General features: G+C 41.2%; 1 protein-coding gene across 4 annotated transcripts in view; it reads right to left on the bottom strand.

Annotated features, from left to right (window-relative positions):
* Positions 1-15944, bottom strand: part of EPB41L4A (erythrocyte membrane protein band 4.1 like 4A) — a 294024-nt gene that overhangs the window by 20357 nt on the left and 257723 nt on the right. For 3 of the 4 annotated variants that reach the window (XM_027552607.1, XM_027552609.1, XM_027552608.1), the window contains 2 exons: positions 11056-11103; positions 9876-9953 (listed from right to left, as the gene is read on the bottom strand). In XM_027552607.1, the coding sequence (XP_027408408.1) occupies positions 9876-9953; positions 11056-11103 (126 nt within the window). Of the gene's footprint in view, positions 1-9875; positions 9954-11055; positions 11104-15944 lie in introns of those variants that run through there. The other variant, XR_003512866.1, reaches the window with a different exon arrangement.

Below are 15944 nucleotides of genomic sequence, written 5' to 3'. Positions count from 1 at the left end.
GGGTACAGGCACTTGTCATGTGAGGTCAGGGGACAATATTATCAATCCTGTCAGTTTTCAAAAGATAATCTACAAATCTGGATCTTTTTTTAATGAACTCTTTAATTTTTTAAGTAATGGCAATCAATTATGAGTGTGAAGATACTGAACAGACCTAGCAAAAACCATCATGGACCACACCCAGTCTGCAGATACATCAAGTCTTTCTAAAAACAAGGGTGAGGAGTTACAGGGGAGAGAGGGAAACAAGTATTAAATTAAAGCAAGTGCATACTTAATGTGTAAATAATGTCTAGAATGCACTGATGCTGTAAAGCCATGAGTATTTCTTGCAAAAATCAGACAACTGTTATCTGAATCTTTAACTCTGACTTTATGTAATTTCTTGAGGAAGCCACTCCAGGCTGTTTCTTTCACACTGCTGCTCCCAGGACATGGGAGAGCAGCATGGCATCACACAGTAATCATCCAGTACTCGGACTGCATGAGCATAACTGTCTCAAAAGAGAAATGAAAAGAATAGGCAAGTCTGGAGTCATTTCTTTCACTGAACAGATGTCTTTTGGTTGCCCTCTTACAGCACTGTGGGATGGTTATCTGGATTTGCTTATAATGCAGATCAGTAGACAGTGACAAATATTCATCTCACTTAAACAGAGACAAAGGAAAGCAAATTCAAGTTTAAAAAAAAAACTAAAAGTAGCTTAAAAGGAAAAAGCTATTTAAATCTCTCTATATTAAAGAGGAATTGTGTTAAGTAAAAACTTATCTGTAACACACTTCAAGTCTTTGAACTGTATCTATTTCCTCACTAAAGCTTTCATTTCTATTATTTGAATATTATTAACAGGATACAATCATGGTATTTTTTACAAATTCAAGAACATAGTTCCCTCTCTCATGGTATATCCAAAGGAAATTAAAATTGAACATATGTGGTTATGAATTTGAACATTAGAAATAGCTAAAGAAAAATATGAGAAGATATATGAATATTAGACATAGCTAAAGAAAAATATGAGAAGATATACGATTCAAAGTCATATGATTATTAATAATTATTTGAGACACTGTTATTTTTTATATTTTGACTACATATACAAACACATACGTATATGGATTTTCATAGCCAAAACCTACACCTCCGAGCCATTCGCTGTATCACATGACAGCCAGGGACCAACCAGACCTGCTGGGGGAGCACTGTCCTGTACACCCCCAGGACTGAGGAGTCCAAAGTTAGGAAGAGGTGGTCAGTGGGAAGGTGTCAGGCTGGCAAGGAGATAGCTCCCTTCTCACAGGAACCCACACCTTGCGTTGCCTGGGGATAGACGCAGAACCAGGTCCGTGTGGCTCCCAAGCCTGGAGTCTTCTAGATGCAGCTTCCATTCTGAGCTAAATGACTGTATAGTTCATGGACAGGACTACATTTCACTAATTTTGTTTTTATCAGTTAAGTCAGAACCTGTAAATATTTTTGAGGGGTCAGGTGTGCCAGCAAGGGTGAAACCTGACTGAGGCAAACATACTTTTGCGAGAAGAACATTCCCTAGACATTTCAAAGGAAGCACAAGGAGTATATGCTCCTTCTTCTGTTGTGGACTTTAGCTAGCTACCTTCATGCTGAGGCTTTTCTCTGGTAACAGAAATGAAAACTCCTACTTCCAGTACCTTACTAGTAATAAGAACCATATCAGAAAGAATTTCAGACTGTGGCCTGTACCTTTAACTTCTATCTTCCTAATCAAATAGTTGAAAGTGAGGGCAATGAAACCCTGTCAGTTAATATCCTTGGGACCCACATGTTCCAGAGACAGATGCCCTCTACCGGTGATACAGCTTCATAAATATTCTAACAAGGTGCATTAAAAATGTAAGGCTCATTGCAGAGTCACAACAGAAGCACATTTTCCTGAGTAATGGGTGGTGTGGCCGCCTTAGTCTGTAATGAAGTTTGAAATTACACCCTTACAAAAGGCCTCTGGTTAATGGTACCTCATTACAAGAGTGAAAGTGTCATTTCTTCCATCACTGACCTGCTCCGGAAAATACAGATGCTACTTGGAAAGGAAAAATCCTACCCTTAAAGGCAAGAATACTGTAATACTCAGTCCTTAGGAGGCAGAGGTTAACTGTTTTGTTTATGCATAAGTAACTAAAGAAATCTTTACATGTACAACACATATCCTATAACGGTTCTATTTTGTGAGTCTCATTTCTCCTGAGACGTGGGACACACAGAGTATTGGGTTTTGCTTCTTTCCTGATAGATTTTAATTTTAATGCAGGAATTTAAATTATGAAGAATAAAAATACTGTAAGCATTATATTGATACAGGGCCTTTTGAAAAGTCAAAATGTTTTCTATTTTGACTTTTTACAGTCATGAAAGTGTTAAGGGGGGAAAGAGTCCGTTGCATTTTTTACTGGGAATATATTCATTTTCAAATGTTATATTTAAAGTTGAACCTCAAAAATGCTAAACATTTCTTTCCTGTATCCACTAAGGCAATAACTCTACATATCATATTTTGTCTATTTCCTCAGTACAACTAAGAAGACTTAACAGCTAGACTAAGAAGCCTAACCATAAGAAGGCTTTTTTTTTTTAATTCTCCATCATTTTATGTTTTTTTGGCTATGCCACATAGCATGCGGGATCTTCGTTCCACAACAGGGATGGAACCCACAGCTCCTGCAGTGGGAGTGCAGAGTCTCAACCACTGGACCACCAAGGAAGTCTCGGCTTTTGTGTTTCAGTTACTGTGTAAGGAAGAGAGTTGCTCTAGATCAGAGCATTTTCCAGTAATATTTCAGAATAAGAGAGTTCTGATATACTTCCTTCATATCTCACCAAACTTCAACACCCTACTTTTCCAGGCTATCCATGCAATTTAGATTTTAACTGCATTTGACACTTAATTAAAGTTTGTAAAAGATTGTGAAGATGAAATGCCATATAATCATTTGATAACAATAATGAAGATAATGACTATTCTTAGTCTCTTCTTTCCATCTTCCCCGTTATAGTTCTGCTGCTTCTGCAAAATTCTTCACATTACCACATGAAGTCTTATACAAATCCTTGTGGATTTTACTTGGTCCTCTAGCTTTACCAGGGCAGTTTCCTTCCTAACAGGACATTCCTTTAGACCAGTTCTTAATTCATTTCTCCTTCACTGAGATAAAAGGCCATGTTTAATACAAACCTGAGCAATCTTACACAGCAAATGCAGAATGACGCTTTGGATGATAAGGAGCAATCCCTGTTGCTCCTGAGTTCAGCCTAGTTCCAGCTCTGTTGTTATCTGACTCAGAGATCTCTGGGCAAAACGTTTAACCTTCTTTGGTAAGTCTGTTTCTTCATCTACTGAATTACTGTGAAGATCCTTTCCAGATTTAAAACTCCATGTTTTTCTCTTTGTGCTTCATTTGTTCATTGTTCTTTGAAACAAACCTCCACTCTTCAGCTACAGCACGACTCTCCAGACAATTGCTTCATATGGCCACTCCATCGCTAACAGTAACTCTGCAGTTCCCAACCGATTGTGGACTTGTGCTTCTCAACAACAGCTCTCATTCTGGGATCACCTGCTATAAACCAACCTTCTTTTTTTTTCAGTAGTTTTTCTTCCCTAGGGAAATTTATATCAGTTCCAGGCATCTGTCGACATACTCCCTGAAGACCAGCAAGCAAAAAATTCATTTGCTTTTTCCATCTCCCCCCAATATCGATAAATTAATCTTATTTGCTCTTAAAGGTACTTCAATGTCTTCCACTTACACCTTATGCTCTCCCTCCTAAAATGGGCTACCTGCAGCATAATTTCCTCTCCCCAACTCTGCTTCTATTTTCGTAATCATTCAACCTGCCTCGAGTTTAGTCCTCTGAGAACATTTCTCTGTTGCTGTAGCTTTGGCCTTCCATAGTCGTCTCTATCAATTTGGATTATGCTCTGGAATTCCTAAATTATCCATTATCAAATGTTTAAATCTTAATACAACTTAGTAAAGTACAAATCAGAATGCTGTGCCATGTGTGGAGCACAGTAAACGTCACTTCCAGTGGCTCTGAACAGACTACCCACTCCAGCCCCAGAATTTGTACCTGGTTTGCAGCCCAGACATTTCTGTCAGGGACAGGAACCAGGCAGGAGGGCATGCTTGTGAGGAAACAGTTATCTATTTTCAGGCCATGTGGAATAAACACCCTTGGGTTTAACTTTGCCATCATCCAAAACACATCTTTCCCTTAAGGCACAGGGACAGTAATGTTTTGTTTTATGATTCTAACAACAACAAAACCCTACCAAGGCTGTGATCTAGATTTGCCTGCCTCAGCCGTATCGTCCCTGTTACCTGCAGTGCCACAGAGGATGGTTTCTTACTTTTCTCAGAAAAATAATATAAAAGACTTTGTGGAATGCATTTAAAATACTTCAAATCATCTTAATCCATTATTCAGATACAGATTCTAAGAGACACCTAAAAAGCAGGAGGAAACTCTAACATTTGTGGCAGGATAAACTCACATGTTAGAAACACTGGTCTCTTTGTTGTTAAAGGGAGCTGCCCCCACTCTGTAGATACAATGGGGACTTCAGGTAACACTGAGCAGCACTGAACATTCTCATCAGTCGAATGCAGGGCTCTTTCTGCTTTTCAAAGCACATCCGTTATCTCAGATCTTCACAAACCTCATGAGGTAGGCCAGGCAGGTATGATCCCATTTAGCATGTAAGAAAATTAAAACTCAGAGGGTAAAGGAACCAGCTTCTAGGCACGCAGCTCTTCAAAGCAGGGGCAGATTCATAATGCACGGTCCTTCATTCTTTGTTCTGTGCTCTATTTCACCCACACGCATGCACACATGTGCATACATATCGCCTCATGTACATAATTCATGTGATTATGATGCAAACGGCTCAGAATGAAATTTGGGAAAGGTCCAAATGGTCCCCTGTTGCCAATTTATTCTAGTCCTGTTCTTACCCCCAGCTTCTCTCATTTTTCTTACTCTTTTAATTTTTGCCAGGCTCCAGAGTTACTTCCACTTTTATGCTTATGCAAAAAACACCAGACGGGTTCTCTGCCTCACTGCCCCCACCTCCTCCAAATCTCCCACTTCAAATCCTAAAAGCCTAGCAACACATCAAAGCTAATGACTGAGTAATCCACAGATCCCAGTGAATGCCTAAAGGAGAGCTGATTTTCATCAGCAGCACAAAGGATATTTTGCAGACCAGTTCCTTTGAATGTGAAGGATATTTTATTAAGCTCAAGGTATTTTCAGGGAAAGCTGGCTTATGAAAGGCTTCACCGTGATAGATCTACTTCTTAGGTCCTCCTCCAACATGCTCTGTGGACAAGTCCCAAGAATGGCCCGGGGGTTCAAATCCACAAAGAGGAGCCAACGGACACTTCTGATTTTACGTGCAAGATTCAAAATTCTAACTAGTAAAAACTAATGCAATCTAATACTCACAAAGATCATTAATTTAATGCTTCTCTGTACTTGGTAGGTTTCTAATTTGATTAATTTAATTGAACCAATTTTTTCACAAATCGGTATAGAAAAGTAAGTAATCTCAAAAGAAATTTGCAGCCTTTTAGATTTCAACCCTACCAGTGAACTAAGATATCAACTCCATTTCCCAATATCAATCTATCTTTCATTATTTAGATCATAATGACCACTTTATAACTTTTTAGAGATCAGATACCCTCTTAAGAATCTGATTAAATCTACAGAATCTTATCACCAGAAAATTGTATGCTTGGAAACAGAGAATTTTACATAAAGTTGCTTGAGATTATGATACCCCTAAAACCTACCCATCAATCAAAGGATAAAAAAGCCTGGTCTGAAAATACAAATGTGTAGATAGGGAAGATGGGGAAATGGAGGACAAAGTTAAAAGAAAAGTGGAAAAGGCTAGAAAGAGGGTGTAGGAGAGGTCGGGACAGCCAAAGAAGAGGCAATGACACCAAAATTAGATATCCAGCTCTGTCCGCCACAGCGCCATCACCTCTTATAGCTCAGTTAGTCTTTACAGGAACTCAAGAAAACAGACCAGGCAGTACACACACCATTTTAAGGATGACAAAGCTAAGTTTAAGTTGATTAAATGAGTTGCCCAAGGTCAAACAGCAGGACACGGCAGAACCAAAACCCTGACCCACTCCCTTAGGGTTTTATCTTTGCTTTTTTTTTTTTTTTTTACATTTTATCACTGGTTCCTAAACAAAGACAGATGTCAAAGAGGACAGGAAAGAAAGAGTGAGAAAGAAGCTAAGAAAAGAAAAGAATAGGAGGGACCTGGTGAGGGAAAAAAATGTGATAGAGTAAAAAAGGGAGAGAAGAGAAGAGAGATGAAGAGAAAGGTGTACGTAGAGACACCACCAGGCTTCCCTGGTGGTTCAGACAGTAAAGCATCTGCCTACAATGCGGGAGACCCGGGTTCAATCTCTGGGTCGGGAAGATTACCTGGAGAAGGAAATGGCGACCCACTCCAGTACCCTTGCCTGGAAAATCCCATGGACGGAGGAGCCTGGTAGGCTACAGTCCATGAGGTCGCAAAGAGTCAGACACGACTGAGCGACTTCACATACTAGAGACACTGAGGGGAAAATAAGGACTCTGTCATCTTAAAGATGTTATAACAAGAAATTGCTCCAACTTCCAGTTAATTATACAGAGGAAAAAAAAAACTACTTTCTCAAACCTCAAAATCTGGAAAACTGTAGGTACCCATGCAGATTATGAAAACAATAAAGAGACAACTAAAGTGAAAGAGGATTAAGAAATACATAAACAATTTCCCAAACAAAGGAGGCTTAAGTCTCTGCTGTTGGAAATTCTGTGGAATGACACCCTGCAGTTATTCCTCACCCATCTGGCCTCACTAGCTCTCGACCTAAAGCTAACAGAGGAGGTTGCTTATCTACAGTCATATTTTTCTAAAATTGAATCTAAACAACATCCTGTTTCTAATACTAGCCTTCCAGGGTCAGTGTGGATTATGAGTTTTTCCATGTCTGTTCAAAGCCACAACCACTGCTTTGAATCAAGCTGATTTGTAACACTGTCTTGTTGACTTGTGCTTCTCTTCACGCAAAATGAGAGATACTGAAACTGTTATCTATGGGAGCAGCAAAGCAGCTTGAACTCCAACAGGTAGACACTGAAAAAACAGTATTGACACAGGATTGTCTTAAACCTAATATGAGAGACCTTCCTTATGTTAAAAAAGCAAACAAAGAAACGAACAACAACAACAAAAATTGCAACAACAGCAAGAAGCAGTGGCAGAGGAAATATCATCCTGAAGACCACACACAGTCTCCAGAACATCTCTCTGGAGAGAGTCTGTCCAGAGCTCCACTGGACACATCATGGGCTTCAAAACAGTGCTTGAAAAGCTAATGTGCACAGTCTTTGTCCTTCTGCCCCAGGCTACAGTTCCCATGGGGAGATAGGAAAATGAGTGTCTCGGGTGCAGGCTCTGACTTTCAAAGTGAGAAAGTATCCGGAGCTGAATTTAGAGACCTTGCTGGCAGGAAGCAGAAAATCAGCACGTTCAAGACTCACTTTGCCTCATTCTAGGGTTACCAGAGTCCTTTAATAAAAGCACAAAGGACGCTGGTGAGAGCTTGGCTGGGTCACCCTGCCAATGGAAATAAGGAAAGGCAACTGAGGTTGAAGAGATTCATTCTCTCCCCAAAGTTGAAAGTCAGACATCGTTAGACAACCCTTTATTACAGACACAAGACATGTTGGGACCATTAGCAGGGCCACAGTATAAATATTCAGACCCATGTATCCCAAGGTAGAGTGAGTGGGCTCTGGCACGATTTTAAAGGCTGATAATGGGGTGGAGTGGGCAGTGGCAGCACTGCATCACGGGTACGTGGCCCCCGGGGCAGAGTCCTGCGCGGCACCGCCCCGCATGCTGTGCCTCCACCAGGAGTCTCAGCCATGGGATTAGCACTGCAAGACCTGCTCCTTCCTTCGCCCACTTTCTGCTATGCCTCTGACAGCCGGACTCCAGACCTCATCTTCTACAGACACAGCCACCCTGTGTAAGCCCAGGGCAGTATCTCCACAGGTAAAAGAAATTATTTTTGCAAGTCTTTGTGTCAGTGTGCATTGAAAGCAATTTCTCATTAATAGCCTTATAAAGTACTTTAGCATTTAAACATTCAGAACCACCATCATTCTAAAATATACTATTTATACAGTACAAAAAAGCCAATCTGAAAAATTGTTGATGAAACTAGGGTAGAGGCAGAAAACACCTATTAGGAATATTAAAGCCAATGCTTCTAGATCAGTAATGAGCTATTTAGGAATTTGCTGGCAACCTTTGAATAGTGTTTCATTTTAACAGCAAATGTCAAGTTAGCACTTCTGGCTCAAAAAGACAGTTTTTAAATAGGCTGGCTCTGAGAAGTTGAGAATAGCGCACCAGGCCCTGGTCCATAGGGTCACAAAGAGAGGGGCTAAAGCAACCTAGCATGCACAAACTCAGAATACACCAAGCAAAACAGAAATATATTTGTCAAGACACTGGCTTGATAACTAGGTCCATGGAGATGCAGGAGGTGTTTTTCCGTTTGTTTTGTGTTGTCTGTGCAGAAATACTGGATTTTAGAGTGGGAAGAACATACCTGAGGGAAAGCTACCGTCCACACTTGGGTTTTTATAGATGAAGACATTGGGATCATTTCCTTGAGAAAACTGTCCTAACACATTGAGATCTCACCTCTATCAAGAAGGCTCAACACAGAAAGTTTTCCTAAGAGAGTGGTCCACTCTCACAGTGCTGTCTGGGCGGTTATGACATAGGTGCTGCAGTTAGAGAGGGAGGCCAGCTCAGTGCATGCCACGCACAAGGGCTCTGAACACAAAACAAGGACCCCAGAGAGCATCTCATGCAACCTCCTCAGCAAGAGGCAACCCAGAAGAAGCAACCACACCGGAGTCTACGTCAGGTGGGGACGGGCTTCCCCACGGTCACCACTGCCATCTGGGGCTAGGTGTTCCAGCTGTGGAGTGCTGCCTTCTGCACTGTTGGACGTCCAGCAGCATCCCTAGTCAGTAGCAACCCCCAGCTGTGACAGCCAAAAGTATCCCAAAACACTGCCAGGGAAGAGAGGGAAAACAAAACTGTCCCCAGCTGAGAACCACTGGATTAGAAACTGGCATAACCGATAACTATATCCCTCAGCTCCCCAACTTGGTGTTCTTTCATCATGGATCACTTGTTTTCAAATAAATATTTCAGAATTAGGAAGAACTGATTAAATCAATGCATTGCCATCACTAATATTGATTACATGTCAAATCATGTTACTAACAAGCTCTTAAGACTAAGTCCTAAAAATATGAACTAATTGCATTTACCCATCTAATTGCGTGTGCCTGGCACAAGTATAAACACATTTGCATTAAATATACATAAGACTAAAAGTATGCAACTGTGAGTGTCTTGGTTTTTGGTTGGGCAAAGAATAATGATGTCAAGTTAAAAGACACTTCAGGGAGAAATCTCTCTACAAATGATAAAATTTCTTACCACTCTTAGGCAAATTCACTACATGTTGTACCTAAATATAGATTATTGCTTTTTATTTTTTTTAATTAATAAGAAGGGACATCACTGTCAAACTGTTTAATCATCTTATTATAAAGATAAGAAACTCAGTTCAAAGAGCTGAGGTTTCCTAAAATAGTACTTCAGAATCATTCCAGATTTCTTCTTAAATACAGCTGAGAAAAATCAGGTATAAAAATTCATAGGACACACAGCTTCTACAATCAGTGGTAGCCGCTGATGTCAGAGTTTCTGTTAACTATCATATTCCAACATTACCTGTTTCTCTTTTTCCGGTGCTCTCTGTTAGAATTTTCTGATTCACTACCACTGCTTGTATTACAGCGTGAGCGTGACCTGAAAAGAAAATAAGAGGAAAAAAACTATATTTATGACAAATGAAAATTTTCAGAACAGTTCATGTAGGTTCTTTAGAATTAATTTTGCAATAAAATTACCAATTCAAACATAAGTAGTTGTCATAACCCTCTCCCAATCAGTTCCTCAATTCAGCTAGCCATCTGAATGTCTATAAGAAATGTGGAAGCAGACTAAAGTAAATGTCACCATGCTCCTAGAAAGGACCACAGAATCAAGTGCTTTCAACAGAACTCTGATGTGGAAAAGCTGTAAGTCCCTGGGGTGGACTAAATATGGACTCAAAGTCCTGTCAAACCCCTACCCCCATGAAGAGAGGGAGAGTTTATTTCCACTCCCCTTGAGTTTGTGCTGGTCCTACGAGTGATTTTTTCCAACAGAAGGAGGTAGAAGGGATACTCTGCCAGTTCTAGGACTATCTCTTAACAGGGCTGGTAGCTTCTGCTTCTTCCCAGCCACCTAGGTTAACCAGGCGCAGAGATCACAGACAGAGTGAGTTCCCAGGCGGACAGCCATTCTGCCGGGACCAGTTAAACTAGCTAACAAACTGCTGTTCAATCAATAGAATCATATAAGATATATATGGTTGTTGTTATATTCAACCACCCCGTTCCAGATGGTTTTACTGTAGCAAGAGATAAGCGAGGGACTTCCCTGACAGCCCAGTGGTTAAGACTCCACACGTCCATTGCAGGGGGCATGGGTTCGATCCCTGGTCAGGGAACTAAGATCCCAAATGCCACGGTGTGGTGTGGCCAAAAAGAAAAACAGAAAGAAAGAGACTAGAAAAGAAAAAAAGAAAAAGAGAGATAATGGAGATAGCTCCTCTAAGACAAAAAGGAGCAGGGTAAAAAAAAAAAAGAGAGAGAGAGAGAGAAACTCCTAAAGATGTTAAGGAATGGAAGACGGAGAACCAGTCGCAGCCAAAATTGTTATTTCAAAGTTTAAAAAATTACAATATCCTTAAAGCAGTTGCTAATAAAACCAAACATTTCCCACAGTCTTGCCTCAGGTCTGAGCTGTGCTGACCTGCTAAGCCTTTCCCTCTCCCTTGACCCTCCTTCCATTTTGGCTTTTTTACCTCCTCCTTTGCTTTAGATCTGAATCTTCACCACTGTTATGGGCTTTCCTATGGGGGGAAAAGAATAATAATTCATTCAGGAGAATAGAAAATTATCAACTGGCTAAGGAAAGCAAAGCAGAATGAGTTTTACTTCAGTTAATGCACATTACACAGTCATCCACTCACGTCAGTCACCAAACACATGAGTCACACATACATGCCCAGCTCTACAACAGATCCCAGAAATGATATCAAATGGCCTCAAGAAGCCAACAGGCTAGCAGGGGCTACAAACAGTCCATAAGTAATTATGCACAATTATCTGTGTCTGTAATTATCCATTAAGTAATTAACAGATATAACTAATTATCTGTTAAGTTCCATTCATCCAATAACAGAGTTCAATTGTAGTGTCCAGATCTGCAACTGAAACAGAGCACTAACCTGATTAGGCGCACCAAATCCAACCTGCCTCACTTGCTTTTAGTTGATTTTAAACTAACCACTCCCTAGCTTCCTTATGGATAACACCTCCGATGTATGGGTCACTATAGTAATGGTTGCTTAAATTGTTTTTCAGGAATGGGGAGTTAGTCCTTACCCAGTTCAAACTGGTTGAAACCACTGACCATTCAACTGGCCATGCGTGAGTGTCAGACGGATGATCTTTTGATGCTAGAGGGCCAAAACCTCTACCCTCAGAACACACTAACTCTGCCATCTTCTGAACAGTTGCCACGGAGAACCATGAAGCTTGACCACTCTTGCAGAAACCACTGGTTACCTCCCTTTTCTTACCTCAATCACCTCTCCCCACGCCTGATACACCCTGCCTCTTTATCCTACAAACATCCCTAAGTCTGACCTTCAGGGAGACAAGTTTTGGATGTGTTCTCCCATCAACTTGTTTGGCTACCTTGTGAATTAACGATTTCTCTGCTGCAAACCTTGGCGTCTCAATGTCTGGCTTGCTGCAAGTTAGGCAAACAAACCCAATTCCGTAACACAATCCACCAAGCCAAGTTCTGCTATAATCTGATGTCAGCTCTCACCTGAATGCCCTTTCCAACATCCCAGCCTCCATGGCCCTTGTCATCTTCCCTAAGGACCTCTTTACTGCAACTCAGCAACCCCATCAGGGTCACACTTTGGACTTTATTATCTGTAACCACCTGCAAAAACCTTGTTCTCTAACCTGAATCTCCTCTCCTTCCTGAATACCACTTCCTATTTACCTTCAAACAGCTTCAGTGGGGCATCCTGTTAAATGTGTGAGTTTTGTAGTCCTGAATGTGAATCCCGTCCCGTCTGATGATAAGTAGTGTGATTTAAACACAAGACTTCTCTACTGAGCCTCGGTTTGAACAGTACTTCCCACACAGAGTTGTTATGAGGATAAAATGAATTAATATATTTAAAATGCACACAGTAGGACCTGGCCCACTCTAAGCACTCAATAAATGTTGACTATTACCATTGCTGCTTGTTCAATGACTTCCATCTACCTTTCTTCGACCTCAGTAGTACTGTCTGTCTATCAACCTTGCAACTTTCTGTAAGCTAACTTTTATTTCCTCCCTGACTCAGTTTGGATTTTCATCATCACAATAACATGTATGCCAGTACTTGAAACTTCCTCTGACTGTGTTTTTTGTTCAGTCTCTATGACAAAACTCCAGAGGTGGGTGAATTCAACTCTCCAGGTTCTTTGGGCCAGCCCTCAAAAGCTGGCAAGCAGTGCTAGATGAGGTTACATAAAAGGGCATGTTAACTACACTACAAATCCATGTGCATAATCTCAGATCTACAACATGGCCCAGCAATCCTACCACCTTTCTCTGATCCAAGAACTCTCAGTTTCTTCAAAGTGCTTTCAAACTCCTTTCGCCTTGCAGCCCTCTGACTCACTGTACCACTGCTGCAGCAAATGACTTTGTGTTCTCCTTCCAAAGCAAAAAGGAGCCAGCCATTAGATGGGAACTCTTTCCTTTTCCTGTTACCCAAAATAAAACTCACCCACATCACCCTCTCTTTTACGGAAGTGTCCTTATAATTAAGGTCAATCCGCTCACCTGTGCTGTGCAGCTCCCATTGCCTTTTACCTCCTCGGTGATTGTCATTAACCACCTCGTCTCTCACATATATTCACCTTGTCCTCAGAGCCAAGTTTCTTTACCAGCCTTGCACATTCTCAAGTCTCTCCTGTTCAAACATACACACACCTACTTTGACTCCACATCTCCCACGACTTTCTGCCCAGTCTCTCTCCTCTCCTGCAAAGCCATACTTCTTGAGCAAGGTCTCTTTCTTGCTTTTGGGCTCCATGTCCTTTGTTATACGTGCCTTTCCGATCTAGCCAGGGCAGACATGAATCTTTTAATGCCACATTCACAACTTTCATTTTCCCACTTTCCCAACATAATTATATCAAATATATCAAACAACATTATGTTGATAGAATTGTTAACTGTAAACACAATTACGTAACTATTGTTCACAGATGACTGATCTAAACAGTGTTTTAGGAACACAATTTCTTGTATAGGTTTAAATTTTTCTTAGAGATGATAACTGGCTAGTTTTCTACTTAAGTTGCTTGCTTAGTTTTCCTCATGCTGCTGCTGCTAAGTCGCTTCAGACGTGTCCGACTCTGTGCAACCCCATAGACGGCAGCCCAGCAGGCTCCCCCATCCCTGGGATTCTCCAGGCAAGAACACTGGAGTGGGTTGCCATTTCCTTCTCCAATGCATGAAAGTGAAAAGTGAAAGTGAAGTCGCTCAGTCGTATCCGACTCTTAGCGACCCCATGGACTGCAGCCCACCAGGCTCCTCCATCCATGGGATTTTCCAGGCAAGAGTACTGGAGTGGGGTGCCATTGCCTTCTCTGAGTTTTCCTCGTACTTCTCACTAATACTTTATGCCATCTCTGAGAGAGCTGCACAACTCCTCCTGAGATAGATAAATACACAGATAGCAAGTTCCATGTAAATCCCTTCTGGAGCACTCTGCCCTCCTACTCACATTGGACAGTTTGCTGTCTAGCACTGCTGCATAGATGTCCCTTCACCCTGACCACGGAATTTCTTTTGCACCTTTGATGAATTCCATAGTCTTAGGTCTGATGGCCTCTTGTCATGGCAGCTATATATTCATATATATACACACACACACACACACATATATATATACTCATATTTAAGTCACTTCAGCCATGTGTGACTCTTTGCAACACTATGTACTGTAGCCCGCCAGGCTCCTCCGTCCATGGGATTCTCTAGGCGAGAATACCAAAGTGGGTAACCACGCCCTCCTCCAGGGGACCTTCCTGACCTAGGGACTGAACCTGTGTCTCTTATGTCTCTTGCATTGGCAGGTGAGTTCTTTATCACTAGCGCCACTCGGGAGGCCCATACACACTATATATCAGTTCAGTCCAGTCGCTTCGTCGTGTCCAATGCTTCGCAACCACATGAACTACAGCACACCAGGCCTCCCTGTGCATCACCAACTCCCAGAGTTTATTCAAACTCATCTCCATTGGGTCAGTGATGCCATCCAACCATCTCATCCTCTAGCATCCCCTTCTCCTCCTGTCCTCAATCTTTCCCAGCATCAGGGTCTTTTCAAATGAGTCAGCTCTTCGCATCAAGTAGCCAAAGTATTGGAGTTTCACCTTCAGCATCAGTCCTTCCAATAAACAGCCAGGACTGATCTCCTTTAGGATGGACTGGTTGGATCTCCTTACAGTCCAAGGGACTCTCAACAGTCTTCTCCAACACTACAGTTCAAAATCATCAATTCTTTGGTGCTAAGCTTTCTTTATAGTCCAACTCTCACATCCATACATGACTACTAGAAAAACCATAGCCTTGGCTAGACGGACCTTTGTTGGCAAAGTAATGTCTCTGCTTTTTAATATGCTGTCTAGGTTGGTCATAACTTTTCTTCCAAGGAGTAAGCGTCTTTTAATTTCATGGCTGCAAAAAAAAAAAAAAAAATTTCATGGCTGCAGTCACCATTCTGCAGTGATTTTGGAGCTCAAAAAAATAAAGTCTCTCACTGTTTCCACTGCTTCCCCATATATTTGCCACTAAGTGATGGGACCAGATGCCATCATCTTAGTTTTCTGAATGTTGAGCTTTAAGCCAATTTTTTCACTCTCCTCTTTCACTTTCATCAAGAGGCTCTTTAGTTTTTCTTCGCTTTCTGCCATAAACGTGGTGTCTTCTGTGTATCTGAGGTTATTGATATTTCTCCCATTAATCTTGATTCCAGCTTGTGCTTCATCCAGCCCAGCGTTCCTCATGATGTACTCTGCATAGAGGTTAAATAAGCAGGGTGACAATATACAGCCTTGATATACTCCTTTTCCTATTTGGAACCAGTCTGCTGTTCCATGTCCAGTTCTAACTGTTGCTTCCTGACCTGCATATAGGTTTCTCAAGAGGCAGGTCAGGTGGTCTGGTATTCCCATCTCTTTCAGAATTTTCCACAGTTTATTGTGATCCATACAGTCAAAGGCTTTGGCATAGTCAATAAAGCAGATGTTTTTCTGGAACTCTCTTGCTTTTTCAATGATCCAGCGGATGTTGGTACTTTGATCTCTTGCTCCTCTGCCTTTTCTAAAACCAGTTTGAACACCTGGAAGTCATGGTTCACGTATTGTTGAAGTCTGGCTTGGAGAATTTTAAGCATTACTTTACTAGCATGTGAGATGAGTACAATTGTGCAATAGTTTGAGCCATGTATATACATATACATATATATGCATGTATGCGTGTGTATACACTAAATATACAAAATACATTATATTTATATGCACACTATATGTACATATATTTTTGAGAATAAAGTTTCTGACAATGTCTTCTTTATACACATATAATCTGGTTTATCTTGGCATAGAA

The sequence above is a fragment of the Bos indicus x Bos taurus genome, chromosome 10 (assembly GCF_003369695.1).
Source record: "Bos indicus x Bos taurus breed Angus x Brahman F1 hybrid chromosome 10, Bos_hybrid_MaternalHap_v2.0, whole genome shotgun sequence".
Lineage (NCBI taxonomy): Eukaryota > Metazoa > Chordata > Mammalia > Artiodactyla > Bovidae > Bos > Bos indicus x Bos taurus.
Note: the sequence above shows the minus strand (reverse complement) of the source record. Positions and strands in the feature narration are given on the sequence as shown.